General features: G+C 38.9%; 1 protein-coding gene across 2 annotated transcripts; it reads left to right on the forward strand.

Annotated features, from left to right (window-relative positions):
- The first annotated feature begins 3,101 nt into the window (after positions 1-3,101).
- On the forward strand, positions 3,102-8,877 carry znf576.2 (zinc finger protein 576, tandem duplicate 2). 2 transcript variants are annotated; one of them, XM_076970181.1, is made up of 5 exons: positions 3,102-3,282; positions 4,254-4,427; positions 5,232-5,347; positions 6,192-6,335; positions 6,683-8,877. In XM_076970181.1, the coding sequence occupies exons 2-5, from the start codon at positions 4,283-4,285 to the stop codon at positions 7,502-7,504; spliced, it is 1,227 nt and encodes a 408-aa protein (XP_076826296.1). In that variant the 5' UTR covers positions 3,102-3,282; positions 4,254-4,282; the 3' UTR covers positions 7,505-8,877. The 2 variants fall into 2 exon arrangements, with proteins under 2 accessions (XP_076826296.1, XP_076826297.1); XM_076970182.1 differs by lacking the exon at positions 3,102-3,282 and adding an exon at positions 3,334-3,990.
- The last annotated feature ends 7,913 nt before the right edge of the window (positions 8,878-16,790 follow it).

The raw sequence follows: 16,790 nt of genomic DNA on the forward strand, positions 1-16,790 counted from the left end.
CCCTTTATAGTTTAGCTCAGGTGTATTCCTAACCAAATTGCACAATAGGGGGCGAGAACGAGTTTTCAAACCTGTGAATTACAAAGACTAACCCATAACTAAGCACATGTGCGATTTCACAGGTTAGCCGCCAGGTTTGCTTCATGGAAAATTAATTTTTAAGAAGCTTCCTAATGGAGACATTGACAAGACTAAAGTTGTTTGCACCTTATGCAACGCGGAATTAGTTTATTGTAGGAGTTCTACCAGTCTTAAATACCATTTAAATGCAAAGCACCCATTTGCTAATGCTGCTGACGCTGGGTCAAGCACTGATGCAGCCCAGGGGAAGAGTCGCCGCTGCCGAAATCAGGTTAAATGTACTAAATGTTGGCTTACATTTCAAATCTCATGTTTAGCTAAATAAACATGATAAGCATCCATCTCATTTGTTACATCACATTTATACTGTTGTGATAAATGTTACCGGATTGGTCATGGATTTTAATTTGTCTGTAAATTACTGTAATAGAGAGGAGGTGGTTGCAAAAATGGTTTCTAAAGAAAAAGATGATAACCAAGGAATGGTGTTTCTCTGCAAACCAGAACTATCCACACTTTCCATGCTGGAGCACCTCCTGGAGACAGCGCGGGCAAGGTGGGGGGGGCAAGGGGTCAAGTTGGTGATGAGTTTGTGACCTCTGATGGAAAGCTAAAGCTATTCAGATGCCACCATGGCTTTCCTTCGTTGCCGTAGAGAGGATAAAGATCTCGATCCACGTCGTTTGTCAGTGGTTTTGAGCGAGCAATCAAAGCAGCCAATCTTAACAGAGACTTAAGGACCCTTTATCGCACACCATGTACAAGTTCGTCGCGCAGCACCTGGCCACAGTCGGTTCTTTGGGATCTTGTTGATCTGGCATTAGTTAACTCCTGGCTACAATACAAGCAAGATCAAAACCACGATTCAGAGCCACTGTCACTTATGGCATTCCGTTTGGAAGTTTCCAAAGCTTTAATCCTTTCTAGCAGTATTGATGCACAAGACTCATCACCCCCCTACCCCCCAGTTCCCAAACATTCTGCCCCTAATACAACCGCAGGCACCAGCGATGCCTTTGATGACTCTTTTCCTGATGCAGCCACACGCTATGATGGCTTAGGCCACTGGCCGGAGCAGCTCGCTGAAGGAGAAGAAGCCCGATGTAGGTTCGGAGGTTGTGAGCGAACATCCCGAGTGCGATGTCGCAAATGCTGTGTCTTCCTTTGCATTTCTCGCAATCACAACTGTTTCCTGAAATTTCATAGTCAGGGGTCTGCATGAATTTACTTAGCCTGGTCATACCCTATTAAACCTATTGTTTGTATGCCTGTTTATACTATTAATTACATTGTGGCTTGACATATGAGGACTGTCTAGCATCACTGATCTCTCTAGCTTTACTAAACAAGTGTTACTGCTCAAAAGTTTGGAATAACATGACAAATAATTAGTTTGTTGTGTTATTCGTTCTGTTATTTTGTTAATTTAATCATATTGTATCTTAAATACTATAGATCTAAATAAAGAAAATGTCATTTCAGATACATCATTCAGAATTTAGGAAATAATCAGAAATTATTAAATGATAAATATCTATTATTTGTAACTTGTAGAACATTTATAATTTCCCCTGCTTTACAAATATGAGAAATCATCTTATATTTCCAGTAATTATTGCAGAATTATTATTCTGAACACACAAAATCTCTTTTAGTTTTAGCAACTTGGTTAAATCAGTTTGAAACCTATGAAAGTATATACAATATGTTAGAAGCCTATTTATGCAACAAAAAATGTTGTATTATTTAAATAACTGATTCCTGTCTTTTGAGCAGTAGGAGTACTGTGCCAATGTGTCTATATATGTCCACCATATGTGGATAATTGTCCAAGATTATGGATGTAACTTCATTATTTTGTGAACAAATTTAAGTTATACTGTGATTTATCTGTGATGTCTGCCAGTGATGAATTGTTCACAGTTGCAATTGAGTTACTTGTCATGATGTCTTCTGTACAAAATGTCTTCTGTACTTTTTATTTTTGTAATTACTTTTAATTGCTTAATAAATTATGTGCATAATTGTTTTTTGCTTTAAATTGCTTTTGGAGATGTAGAAACCATAGTCAAATTAGTAGGTACAAATGTGATATAACTTGTACAAAAGTACAGAAATTTGATGTGTACTCCGAGTTCTCTGAGAACGAAAGTTATTGTAGACATCACATATCATTCTGCCTATTCGTTCTGATTAGGCTTAGCCTGTTGTTGAATCCTAACTTTGATAGTTTGTCAAATCTGTTAAAATTATTTGAAAAGAAAATAGGACTAAAAAGTGTGTAGTTATCCAAGGGTTTGTTAATGACAATTGTGCTGTTATTTTACAGTTTATTTATCATTAGCACATTGTGAAATACATTAAGCCACTTTTTTTCATACCCGTCATAAAGTCCACATAGCTTTAGATCTATCTGAAATATTGTGAGCCTTCATTTCTTTGTTAATTGTAATGTATGACTATTGTGGAATACCCCGAAGGCCCATCTATTAATATGTGTAAATGGGTAGAGGCAGAACTGAGTGTGAGCTCCATGTTCATTCTGATGATTCACCACAGAGCAGGTGCTATGCACATTGCAGTCATGTGGTTAATCCCAATTCAGACACAATTCATAAAACAGAATTCATTTTCTATTTCAGCATGCAGTGCACCTAATACTGTTATACTGCCTATATTTAGTTACTTGAGATATTGATATCAATAGGGCTAACGTCAAAGTGATTTATCATTTGGATATAAAATTTTAATTTTAAAGTTAAATTTAATTTTAATTTTAAAACATTAAAAAATGTTTTAGGCTTTATCAATGTTTTTATGTTCATTTAGGCTTTATAGACTCTTAACTACATCATTCACAACAGTGTTCAGTCTCCTACTCCATAATGTTATCCCATTTGATATACATGTAGCCTTATGAAAATATTGGATTTTTATTTTTTGTTTTACTGACACCTCTGAATTGAACGTGAAAGTTTGGAGAGGCGGGTGAGCGTCGTAGAAAATCAAACAAAAGGAAGCGCGCAGCTGTTCGTGCGTGTCCGTGCACAGTTGCCCTCCGTTCATTCACACACAGCCGTCACCTTCGCGCCTGCGGCTGGGCAAACGTCGGCAGCCCACTGGCGCCCCCCCAGTGTAAGGGTACTTTAATTTACATGACGCTGGTGGTGTTTTCCCTCCATGAAAGTGCAGCTATATCAGGTAAGGAGGAACGTGTACGGTTCATTTGGTTCGTGTCGGACGTTTTCGTAATTACAGAACCGCAAATATCTGCATATAGGCGTGTAGGACACGTTTTGGTCAAACTCGAGGCTTACGTGCGGGCTAACCGACCGTCGACCGAGAGTTTAACCGACCAGTGCGAGCTAGCGAGCTAACCCGCTAACGTGAGCTAACGAGGCTAGAGACGGTCGTTTGCTTTGACGAGAGCGCACTCGCACGATTAGATTCGTATCTAGTTTAACATTTCGCACACCGTCTGCTTAACCAGATAATTACAGCCTAATTCTGGTTTGGTGATTTTTGTTTTATTGTTCCTCCGGTGCTGAGTGGCTGTGTTGTGGCCGAGCGGAGGCCACGTTAGCTGGGCGCCCCTCTGGTCGTTGGCTAACGCTAACTAGCCTAGCCGATGTTTGTTGCCAGGCGACATTGCACTACCACATATGTCGAGAGTAACTCGATTCGCGGGCTCGTTCCCTTTTAACCCGCCGTTTTGTTTTCCACGACGGCCTCGTGCGTGGCTTCCAGCAGCGCGCGCCAGCTTCTTTGCGCGCCCTCTGTTTTTGTTAGCTTAGATTGCTAAGTAGCTGTCGGTTACTAGCTAGCTTATTTGAATGTTAGCTGTGCTAGCGGGATTATCGGACTTTGCTAACCTAGCTGCTAGGTAAACTTGGTTAAACTACTGGCTAGGTAAACATTAAACCCTCAAATACAGGACATATGAATGTGGTGATGAGTTTATTAATATTACTAATTTCGCCCTATAGCTAAATACAAAATTACAGAATGATTTTTGAATCATTTTTTAAACATTGCTAACTCGTTAGCTAGCTAACATTGACAGTTTGGAAGCAGAAGTACCATATTAGCAGAACTTATAAGTTTTGAAACCAGCTGTGTGTGTATGTTTTTATATGTATATCAGCGAAGTATCTCTATTCACTTTCTCACAGAAACAGTGTAAATATCCCAAGTCTTCAAAATGGACTCTGATATACTGAAGATAGAGGAAATAGTGATGGGAAGTGAAGAGACTGCTACCCCTGCTGAAGTGGATCACGAGAAAGAAGAGCCATTCACCACAATAATCATTCAAAATCCCACACCAACTCCAGGCATTCAGTCATGTACGAGATTACACTTAACCGTAAAGCCCATGAAACAGTAAAATGGTTAGCTACTTGTTTAAAATAAGAGCTGTGGTAGAATTATGTAGAAAAGGTTTAATGGGATGGGTGTCTAAGATGATATGGCCCATGATGAATTGCTGGGTTACCTAGTAGTTGGAAAAATATACATCATAATGAGATATATGTATATCAAATACATTTATGTGAAAGCATTGGGCAATGAATGAAAGTTAGATTTATATAGCGCCTTTCAAGAACCCAAGTTTGCTTTAGAGTCAGCACAGGTACAGGTAATGCGATTACTGGCTTCATAAAGGTGTACATTGCTACATATTAAACACAAAAAGATCAATATACCAGATGGTGAACTGATTTGATGAGCTTTTTAGTTTGTACACAAAATGTTAGTATCTGAAGTTATGGTACCAGACTGGATGTAGGGTGTTAAAACATGTATTTGTTTAACAATGATGGAATGATATTTAAGTAGCTTCAGCAAACTTGTTTTTCTTAACTACAATGTAGTCTTGAAAGAAAAACAAGTAAAACCGGTGTTAATCTTGTTGGTGTTTGTTTTGAAATTAGTTCTATAGTTCACATTAACTATGGTGGTTTTTATTGATTTGTATATTACAATGAAACTACATATTTAGAAAGCTGTAATTAATACCAGTTAAAACTAGTGATATCTTAATAGTTTTATAATTTAACGTTTATAAATGACCAACAGTAGTTGTACAGTGTTACTCATGCAGGCATTCATACTGTTAATTTAATTTGACTTTTCCTCTCGATTCACAGACCAGCATGAGAGCCTGCAGTGTTTCCAGTGCTTCATCACTTTCTGTAATGCTAAAGCAAAGGAGCGCCACATGAAGAAGAGTCATCGTGAGGAGTACAAACAGCAGCTACAGCAGGTCAACACAGTCTCCCCCCTCAACGTCCGCACAACAAACTTACAATTCACTTAGCAAGGAGATTTTTCAGATTGTTCTTATTGTGTAGAGTTGTTGGTTTCAATCTGAAATAACCTAAAAATTATAATCCACAGTTATATCTGGATATTTTGATCTCAAAGAGGAATTTAGTCTGTAAAACTGTAAACAACTAATTTTCACTAAGCGCTTCCCTAACAGAACAGCCCTTCAGTGCACACTTGCTCTATCAGTGTTGCGTGTTTAGTTCCCAGGGAGCACATGATGTAGTGTAAGTCTGATAAATAGCCAAATCACACTGGATAAGAGCATCTGCCAATGCCATAAATGTAAATGTTAAGAGCTTTACAATTTCATCTCATTAAATTTGTGGATTTAATTTGGCATCATTTGATTAATCTAAATAGGTAAATTTATCTGATAAAGTAACATTAAAACTACATTTATCACCAACACAGACCTTGAGAGCAACACAGACATTGTAAGCTGTGTATTACATGTTAGATTTATATCTTATTCATATCAGTTTAAAGAACTTGCATGACAATACTTGTATGTGCTGTTTACTTTCATTTCCCTTGACTATGGGATGCTTTTATCTAAATCTAAAAATTCAGACTTAATACATAATTTGTAAGTTTTCCCATTATGCTTCATATAGAAGTTATGGAATTAATAGTAAAGTCATATTTTATGTTTTGTGCAGTTCAATTAGTGGTATATTCATTGCTCTTTGTGTACTACATTATGATTTTTCATACTAATGATCTTGCTCTGTGAAATTTCTATAACATAATTAAAAGTAATTATTTTTATACATGTATAGTGCGACACACTCTTCACCTGCTACGTGTGTGATCGTACTTTCCCGTCTTCTGAGGAATTAACACACCATCAGTCCACCCACAACAAGGAAGACAAGCCCTTCAAATGTGCACATTGCCAAGAGAGCTTCCGCACGTTCTCTGAGGTCAGTGCGTGAATCGCTTTAAAGCTGTATATGATGTAATTGGTTACGTCATTGTTCATGTAAGTTAGTGCTAGTGAAGGTGAATTACTCTGAGATTTGTATGCTTTTACACATTTCCTATTGGAAATATTTCTTTAGCCTATTATTTGCTATGCCTTTGAGATGGAAAGGTTTGAGATGCTTATTCACTATTCATTAAGAATGTAAGGCTATAATCATGAGAGAACTGGTATGGCCTATAGCTGTCTGTACCACTCACTTTTCAGTTCAATGGACAGGGCTGAATTACTTTTAAGAGTATTGTCAATAAATCATTGTGAAACTGCTTTGCTTCTCTGTTTCTGTAGTTGACGACGCACCGACGGCAGGTATGTCCTGAGCGTCAGTTTGTGTGCAAAGAATGCAACGAGACGTTCCGAAGCCCGGCACTTCTACGCAACCACCGTTTGGCCCAGCACCCTGTGCGCCAGGAAGGAGACGACGTCGACGATCCCGCCAAGACCCACCGATGTGGCAAATGCGGCAAGGGCTTTGAAGAGGAGGCTGAGCTCCTGCAGCACCAGGAAAACCACGCGGGTGACCAGCACTGTAACGGCAGCACCCCAGTTAAGAGGCGTGGGAGGCCTCCAAAAGCCGAGACTGCTGCGGCTGCAGAAAAAAAACAACCCAAGCGACCCAAGACGGAAGAAATGGAAGCGGTGGCAGAAGAGCCCGGGGCGAGCAACCATGCAGAAGAAACCTCGCCAACACCAGTCGCGACCGAAGCGAAAGCCAAGACAGGAGCCAGGCGAGGGCGACCGCCAAAATCGTCGCAAGAGCCCAAAGTCGAGGAGGAGAATGCGGCGGAGGACAAGAAGGCCAAACCTGCCCCTCCGGCGTCTCGTCAGGTCCAGTGCCCAGAATGTGACCTCCGTTTTCCAGGCCTGGCTCAGCTGCGAGTTCATAAGAAAGAGAAGCACACCCAGCGCAAACCTCACCCGTGCGGGGAGTGCGAAGAGAGTTTCAACCGCCCCGAGCAGTTGGAGGCCCACGTGGCTAGGGTCCACACGGCTGGCCGATACTCCTGTACAACCTGCGGCAAGAGCTTCGGCAGAGAGAGCAACCTGAAGGCCCACCAACAGACCCACGATAAAGAGGAGGAAAAGCCAGCCGGCCGTGGGAAGAGATAATTTACCATAGGATATGCACAGGGCTCAATATTTAGAGTTTAGCTTTTCACGATTTTTTGACGCAGGGTTAATGGAATGACAAGGGAATGGGTTGAAGTGATTGATTGGCAGGGTTGATATATTGGGCTGAGATTGCTCTAGTGCGTCAAAACAGAGTTGTAGGGGTCAGATTTGTGGAACTTGAAACCCAATAAGCCACATGTGGCTTCCTCATTTCATCCTGAGATGTTTATTACTGGTGACATGGTATATGATTCAGGCCACAATGTATAAGATAATCAAAACAATATATTATACACATCTTAGGATCACGAACCTGAACAAAGCTCACTTAAAGTGAAATGCTTTGCATTGGCTTTTATCCAGATATTTTTGTTGTCTTTTTATGAACATCAAGAGTGGGTTATTGTTTTTACATAATTTTTTAGGAAAATGTGTGATGCCAGAAGGTAATTTATCTGAATAGAATTGGTGTTTTATGAGAAGCATTGGCCTGATACATTAGAAAATGTTTTAATTTTCTGTAGTCCCACAATGGCGTTCCCTCAAATTTTGTTATCCAGTTCTAAACATTATGACATTTGTAATAAGAGAGAATGCCTGAACAATGCCCCTCCCAAAAAAGGAAAAGGTTTATTTAAAGAGTTGCAAACTGTTGTAATTTTTAATAATGGTGATTGAGAAACATGAGCAGGAGCATAAATTATAGACTTGTGGCTATGGAAACGAGAAACTGAAATTCATCTTTTTCTATTGAAATTACTTGTTTAACAAATTTGTATGAACTAACCTTTAATTGTAAAGATGTATTATGTAATTCTTTGAACTTTTACCAATGTTGCTATTGCTATGATAATTTGAGATTGTTGAATGTACTCTGAAAAATCTGTATATAGTATCCTCATGTCAAAATCTTGGTGTTACACAATTTTAGAAGAATGGAATCCTGGATACTGCAACTGTACAACACCTAGACTTTGAAAGGGCTGTGTGAAGAGCTTCATACCTCTTGATTTATCATAGTAATATTTTTCTTTTTTTTAAATCCTAAAAAAATGCATAGTATAGTTTCAGTTGTTTTTGATATTGATTAATCTGAAGAAATCTGCTTGGTTTTGTGTTATCAAGCCTGAAGCTTCTCAGACAAGTTCATTGCTTCCTTATGATGTTTTGCTCGGTCAACAAAACTCTGCCGTGATTTAGTTATAATGGTCCTTTATATTTTAATGATTGTCTTTTACATTAGTAATTCACAAACCTTTTTTAATGACAAAATGTATCCTACTGTGTCTGTTTCTCCGTTGTAATATGTCCCCATTGTTGGCTAAACTGTTTAAAATTAAAGACACCTGGCATAAGGGACTACTGCAGAATGAGTGCTGTGATCAAAGATTTCAGAATCAAACTAATTCTGCATGTTCATTTTCTTACACTTATGGATGCATGCAGAATGCATTAGTTAGCTGCTTCATACCCCTTCACAAAGAAACTTGTATTTTTGGCCAATTTCCACTCTGTTGTTGAGGAAACTACCTGGTAGTATGTGCAGGAGCCCTCCCTCCAGGACAAGGGTACAACTACAAACCATTCACCTCACTTATAGGTTGCCTAAAAATATGGAATGCAAGAGACATTTTGACCGCCAGTGGACACTAAACAGTTGGGCTTTATCAGTCTTGTCCATGCATTCATTCATTCATTTATGCACACATGTAGGCGCTTCAGGTAGCAATTACTGCTCCACTGGTAAATCAACATGTGTAAGACATGTATAGACCTTCCAAAACCTCTGTACACCCTTTTACAACACAATGAACACCGTTTTAATAGGATTGTTTCTTGCAGCTGTTTTTTAAGAATGTGATTTAAGGGGATTTGATGGATGTGTTAGTGGAAGGTTATTCTCCTCTACTCTGCCTTAGATTTATAAACTAAAATTAGCTGCCTGAAATTGAAAAGGTACAGCAAAATTGGCCACAGGGTTTCATATTTACATTCATATTCACATTCATGTTTACATTCACATCACACATTTATACAGCTCATCCTCAAAATGTTCCAGTAATTAAATAAAAAAAAAAAGTCTTTGTTCTTCATTGCTCGTTTACGCTGGTGCTGGTGTGGAAGCTGCCTGGTGTGTGTGCACTCTACTCACACAATTATCCCATCGGGGCTGGGACAGTACGTCTTTACAAGCACCAGTAGTTTGTTACTGTTCTTCAGGAGGGCTGCCTGACCCTTCTTCAGGTCCACCACCCCTCCTTACTCACCCAACCACCAACCGCCTTTGTTTGTTAGTTTATTTCTAATGCCTAGCTGGTGTAAATCCATCTTGTATTTAATTTAGATCATATTTGTAGTCATGTGGTGTTTTCTGTTTGTGTGGTTTTGCGACTCTGAAGATTAATTGTAATTGGTATTCATGTGGTTGTCAGCTCTAACTACCTTCTACTTTTTCTTATAAGTGTGATGAAATCTTTTTAAAGTTCACTAAATGCATGTTTAATTTATTTCACTTTAAATGCCATTTCAGCCTTTTGTACAACCATACTTTTTTAATGATGTTAAACCACTGTTCTAAGTCTGTTATGCCAGTGGCTGAAAAAGTTCTTATCTGTGTTTCAGAGAGCCTGAGAGAGCAGAGACTATGGACTGGATGGTTTGTATTAATTTGTATCCATATTCCCATTATTTCCCAATCAAAGAATGAAATGAAATGTGCCATATTTGTATATTCGCAATCAAAATTTGTCCTCCGCATTTATCCATCTGTGCAATTGGAATTCACACACAAACACACACTAGTGTTTGCCGGTGGATGTGCTGATACCGGGGTTCACCTGGGGAGTAACACTGCAGTCGGAGCCTACAATACCAGCATCACTGCTCCGACACGGAATGAAAGCCTGGCATTCATCAACAGACATTTACAGTGACAATATCAAAACCCAGAACTTTCAATTCTACCTTTTACCTAGTCTGATTGTGTGAATTATGTGTGACTTGTGTATTTGTGTGTTAACGGGCCGCCCAATGGAGGATGGGTTCCCTTTTGAGTCTTGGTTCTCCCGAGGTTTCTTCCTATTCCCCACCATCATAGGGAGTTTTTCCTCGCCACTGTCGCCCTTGGCTTGCTCATTAGGGTTCTGGACCCATAGTATTGTTAACCTTGTAAACCCTGTAAAGCTGCTTTGCGACAACTTGAGTTGTTAAAAGCGCTATACAAATAAACTTTGATTTGATTTGACTAGTGATTCGTTTATGACACATCAGAAAATTCCATTAGGATTTAGGGACCCACAGTGTTCTAGAATGTGAACAAATGGATTCATTTAAAAAAGGGGGTTTATGACATCATACTGTACTTCTGATATTGATTTCAGATATTGATTGAAAAAAAATTAACTGAATTTCATTAACATGAATTCATTACTATTTCAAAGTAAAGCACAAACAATAATCTTTGGTGGGGTTAAAGATTATGTCTACAGTGAAACATATAAATCCCATTAATCATATCTATCATATCATTGCAGTGGTTTTACAGTTTTTCTCAGTCGATTTGGTACATTTCTCACATGATTTACATTGGCATCACAACCAGTGCATTTCTCAAAACAGTTAGTGCAACCAGCACACACACACACACACACACAGGCCAAAAGTTGCACACTCTTGGCATTCCCTCAATGAGCTTCCACTAATTAACCCTGATAAGGCAAACCTATGGAGTGATTTTTGTTTCAATAGTTCCACAAAAGCAAAAGTAAATCCAAGAGCATAAAGTATATGTTATGAATGCAAAACAGAAAAAAATATATCAAAAGTATATTTTTTAAATATAATTGGTTATTTGAAACTTATTTTCGTTTGCATTTTGACAAATTTTTGGTTCCATTGTTTTTGTTTTTTTGGATTTTCCCAGTAAGGTCTTTTGCTTCTGGAATCTCTCTTTGCTTCTGGTTCGTTTTTTGCTTCTGACTTTTGGAACACATTTCACGTGAGGGAGGGTCTTAGATGAAGGCGTTCCTCTGCAATCTCCATTGGTCACTGATTCCGGACTGACACAGAGCTCTGAGACCGCCTCTGGGACTAAGCCACGCCCACCCCACCAGCCTCCCAGCGTTTTCAAACATGGCGGAACACGGGGGTTCAATTTCACAGTAGCATGTAAACTGAGTTTTACCATAAAAGTTTATACAAAGGTTATAATTAATTGCTAAATGGTCTGTAGATATTGCAAATGTACACTGTATAATAACTACATTAAGCATGGCGGTTAATATTTAGCACACTTCACCAGCGCGAGCTTTTTAAAATTTTAGTGAACTGGATGCAGGCATCTGTCACCTTGCGGCGAAATTCGCCGTTTTGAAGTTTTCATATTTTGCGGTAAAACAAACAACTTATGAAAAAAAAAATGCACTTTATCAATGTCACGTGTGTTGTTCACATTTTTTGTTTACACTGTTTGCACATGGAAAATTGCAATATCATTCATTAAAATCTGCTTAGAAAGAAAGCTTCATAGCCCCAAAATGTATTATTATTATTTTTGGATGGAAGATCGTGATAAAAAATCTAAATCATGATTTTATGCAAAAAAAAAAAAAAAACGTAATACAATTTTTTTCCCATATCGCCCACCCCTACCTTAAATACAAGGCAGTCACAAGCACAGAATGAAAAGGCAGTAAAATTGTGCAGCAACCTGTTGAGACTGCTAAATGAAAGGGTCTTCCTATGAAACAATGAGCATCATGACACTGGCCACTCTTTTAGACCCACGATATAAAACGGATTCTGTAGCCAGTCTAATGCTCAAGCTGCTGTGAAACGGCATCTACTTCCACTGGCACCAGTCAGCCACAGGTAGACTGTTGCCTCATCCAGTACTACATCTAGCACAGGTACTACCTGTGACACTTTGTTGTCACTTATAAGTTATAACTTTGTCGTGAAAATGGCTATATGTAGTGCAAAATGTTTTAAGAAATATTTGTCTATTATGCTTCTTAATTCTTTCAGGTGAAGGGCTGTGGGATTTATTGGACAGCCATGTGAACCAGGAGAGTGAGAAATGCCACTGCAGATGCCACTGTTGAGGTTCAGAGGTACCTCAGTGATCCACTATTGCCCAGAATCTCAAGATATCCTCAGTCCTTGGTATCACAGAAAAAATGTTTAATACACAATGGACTAGTGATACAAGCCCAGCTTGGTAGGATGTGAATAATAGTGAATAATATAGTTTTATAAGTGAATAATATGTGCAATTGGTTATAAGTGTAGTTTCTCCAGTGTGCCTTATCAAGATATATTCTGAGTTATATATTAATTCAAAATATATTACATTATAATATATTTTAATATATTACATTAAATTATCCAGACATCAAAGTATCCTGCCATTTGTCCATTTGTTTATCAGTTGTTTTTTTTTATTTATTTAAACCTCAAATGTCATGTTAATGCACTGGAACAGTATTAAGAGCTGTAATTCATTTTTTTAAGCCCCTCGTCCACTAAATACACAAAGGTGTTGGCCACCAGATGCCGCTAATATCCACTGTGTTATGAAGCTCTGAGTAATGAATCTTTTTTCAATACAGTTAGGAAAAAGGCTTCTGTGATTCAGAAAGCCTCGGTTTGCCATCACTGCCATCAGGGGGGTATTCCAGAAAGCGGGTTTAACAAACTCTAAACTTAACTCTGAACTCTGAGTTGTCTTACCCCGATCTGACATAGAGTTTTCGGTTCCAAAACGGCTGATCGGAGTTAAAGTAATCAGGGTCGCTCAACTCTGAGTAGGTTGACCCAGACAAGAAGCGCGTTCACGCGTAACTATAAAAGGCATTCTTAATGGAACGCAGATAAATAGGATTTATCATGGACTTAAACGCAAAAATCAGCCGAGCACCGTATTTCACACCACTGTAGCTTGAAGTATTAATGACTGCGTATGCAGAATATTTAGGTATTATTAAACGTAAATGTAATACTGCGGTAGCTGCTAGAGAAAGGCAGTCAGCATGTCAAAAAATTGCCAACAGAGTTAATGCGTGAGTGAAAATTATATTTTTATATTTAGCAGAAGGGTGCGATTATATTATTATTTTCTCCACCTTTATAATACTGTATTGAGTTTTTAAATATGTTTTAATTGAACACTTACTAATTCCAGGTCTAATCTGAGTGGTGTGAAACGCACATGGCATCAGATAAAAATGAAGTATAAGAATATTGTACAAAGTGGTATGGCTGTACATAACTATATCTTATTCTTAAAATATATTCTAAAATATATTTATTTACAGGAAAAATGAAATAATGAAACATAACAGTGAATTTGACTGTAATGTATATTAAAAGGTTACAGAGTAGATGGTGGGGTGGGTGGTGACTGGTGGTGCATGATTTAATGTGGAAAGCAGTGATTGCAGATGGAGTCTCTGACAACTCCACCATCTCTGTTGTCACCCACATGCATGTAAGGTTCCTCATCTGTGGGCATGTCAGAGATGGTAGGCTGTTGCTCTTCCTGGATGGTTGCAATGTTGTGTAATATCATATATGCCATTATTATGTGGCACACCCTATCAGGGGTTACTCTGAGCCCCTTCAGGCACTGGAACCTGGCCTCGAGGATTCCTAGGGTCATTTAAATTCTTGCCCTGGTTTTGCTGTGGGCCTGATTGTAGTAGGACTGTGGTCCAGGTGCAGGATCTGAATAGGGAGTCATAAGGTAGGCCTATAGGACAGGCAGGGATACCCTCTGTCTCCATGAAGGAGGCCGTCATAGTGTCTTATAATTGCACTAGGGTTTGCTATGATTTAACTATTACACTGCATGTGAACAACTAGCAAAACGAAACTACCACAGGCCTACTCTGTTCAGATTTGTTGTACAGTGTGGAATCATACACGGATCCTGGCCATCTGGCTTCAACATTTGTGATGAGGTGGGAAGCATCACATATGATCTTGATGGGGAGAACGGTCAGTTACAATAGCTACGTTATTTTTGTTACCATTAAAGATAAGTACATTATTCATTAAGTATTATAAAGGTTAGTACCTGTACATTAATGCTATGGATGGATTTTCTGTTTATGTAATCGCCTTCATGTTCTAATGGTGCTGGAATAGGTAGCATATGTAGGTTCCATCAATGCAGCCAATCACTCTAGGAAATCCTTAAAATGTAAATGGAATGAAGTTTGTTATATACTGCTTCTCCTTTGCTTAATTTCTTTATTGTCCGTGTGAATTAAAGACAAACCAACGATGCTGTGGAATTCCTCTTTGATGTCCATAACTGGCTTATGCCCAGGAAACACCACAAAACTGGGCACTAGTCATTTTAATGCCAGGCATAGTTTTCGGACAGACCGACATACAGTAGCTTTGCTGACAGATTCCGCATCTCCTACACTATAAAAAAACTTCCACTAGCAAAAAACGAAGAGCGATGTATAAAAATCTGGAGAGAATTTAGGGCTGATCCGCGATGTGTAATATTTGAAATGTGACGCCTAATAAATTATTGATGTAAGTAATGGATTGTGCTGAAAAACGATAACGTTCATTAAAAAATAATCCAAAAACGATAGTAGGCCTATGTCTATTTGGGGTTTTATAAGGCGTTCCCGACGAAGAGCTCGGCGAATAAACTGAGCTTCAATGATGATGACGTGTTTGTAACTCTGGTTCAGGTCCAAGTTAACCTGCCAGCGAGCAGGTTAGCTTCAGAGCATAAGTTGCTATTGTAACTGACTCAGGTTCTCTCTAAGCTCGGTTTCTGGAACGGAAAACCTTGAGTTTCTGTGAACTCTTGAGTTAACTTACCCGGTTTTCTCGCTTAACCCGCTTCTTGGAATACCCCTCAGGTTTGCAGCATTATTCTCACTCAGAAAAACAACACATCACATTCCAAATTATTATGCAAATTGGATAGAAGATTTTTTTGTTTCTCAATTAAACTCACGGATGGTATTGTGTTTAGGGCTATTTGGATCACTGAAATCAATCTCAGACACCTGTGATAATTAGTTTGCCAAGTGAGCCTAATTAAAGGAAAACCACTTTAGAATGATGTTCCACATTACTAAGCAGGCCACAGGTTTCAAGTAACATGGGAAAGAAAATATCTCTCTGCTGCCGAAAAGCGTTAAATAGTGCAATGCAAGGTATGAAAACATTAGATGTTTCATGAAGACTTAAGCGTGATCACCGCACTGTGAAGAGATGTGTGGCTGATTCAGAGCACAGACGGGTTCATGCACATAAAGGCAGAATGAGGAAGGTTTCTGCCAGGCAAGTTCATTGGATTAAGAGAGCAGCTGCTGAAATGTATTTGAAGCTGATCGTGCATCTGGTGTCCGGCGAAACTCAAGGTGTTGGATCCTTCAAAGGCTGCGTAAACCTACCAGTGCTCACAAGCAGAAATGATTGCAGTGGGCCCAGACATACATGAAGACTAGGGCTGGGTATTGATTCAAATTCCAAGAATCGATCCGATTCCGATTCTGAAGATTAAGAATCGATTTTTTTCGATTTAATCCGATTTAATCGATTCGATCCGATCCAATTCGGGGTTTAGTGTTATTTAAAATGTATTTGAGCTGTTTCCTGACTGTGTACAGAAGCAACATGTTAAAACTAGTATTATATAGATATTAATCAGCAAATAGTTACTGGTAGTTGGTAGTTACTGATTGCTGGAAGACTGGTGAAGAGGGTCATCATAAATCTACCTTCAAGAAAGGTAATCCAGGACAATAAACAGAGGACATCTTTGAGGTGTCTATATCTGCAACAGTGGGCTCCTACTGGGACACTAACCAGTGCGTTTATTATTATGATTGAAATAATTAAGAATTCACCCAAAAGCTGTTGCTACCAAATGCATTTTTATTTTAAAAGTGCTCACACTTAATAAACTGAAAGTATAAAATGTACACGTGTATTTTTCTTTAAAGTGAGAATATAAGAACAGAACTCTCACGTTACGGTCCCCGACCCCTCCGTTTTGGGCGTGTTAACGTCGTCTGCGTCTAATCGTCTACGTCGGTGTATCTCCGTGGGTGCGGGTGCGTCTTGTGATAGTCCTCACCTGTGGGTCGTCTCGTAATCACGTGGGGTTGATGTGGTTTGTCTATTTAATTTGCGCGCGCGCAGCGTCCTGTGCTCGTCGTTGTTTGAGTCACACGTTCTATGTAAACGTGTTTTATGTGCGCTGTCTGCGCTTCGGTAAATGTAATAAACGTAACGATTTGGAAAGTGC

Source organism: Brachyhypopomus gauderio, chromosome 13 (genome assembly GCF_052324685.1).
Source record: "Brachyhypopomus gauderio isolate BG-103 chromosome 13, BGAUD_0.2, whole genome shotgun sequence".
In the NCBI taxonomy this organism is placed as follows: Eukaryota; Metazoa; Chordata; class Actinopteri; order Gymnotiformes; family Hypopomidae; genus Brachyhypopomus; species Brachyhypopomus gauderio.

Coding starts and splice junctions, on each gene's coding strand:
- znf576.2 (XM_076970181.1), top strand. CDS start 4,283: ATGGACTCTGATATACTGAAGATAGAGGAAATAGTGATGGGAAGTGAA. Junction 4,428..5,231: donor AACTCCAGGCATTCAGTCAT/GTACGAGATTAC, acceptor CTCGATTCACAG/ACCAGCATGAGAGCCTGCAG. Junction 6,336..6,682: donor GCTTCCGCACGTTCTCTGAG/GTCAGTGCGTGA, acceptor CTGTTTCTGTAG/TTGACGACGCACCGACGGCA.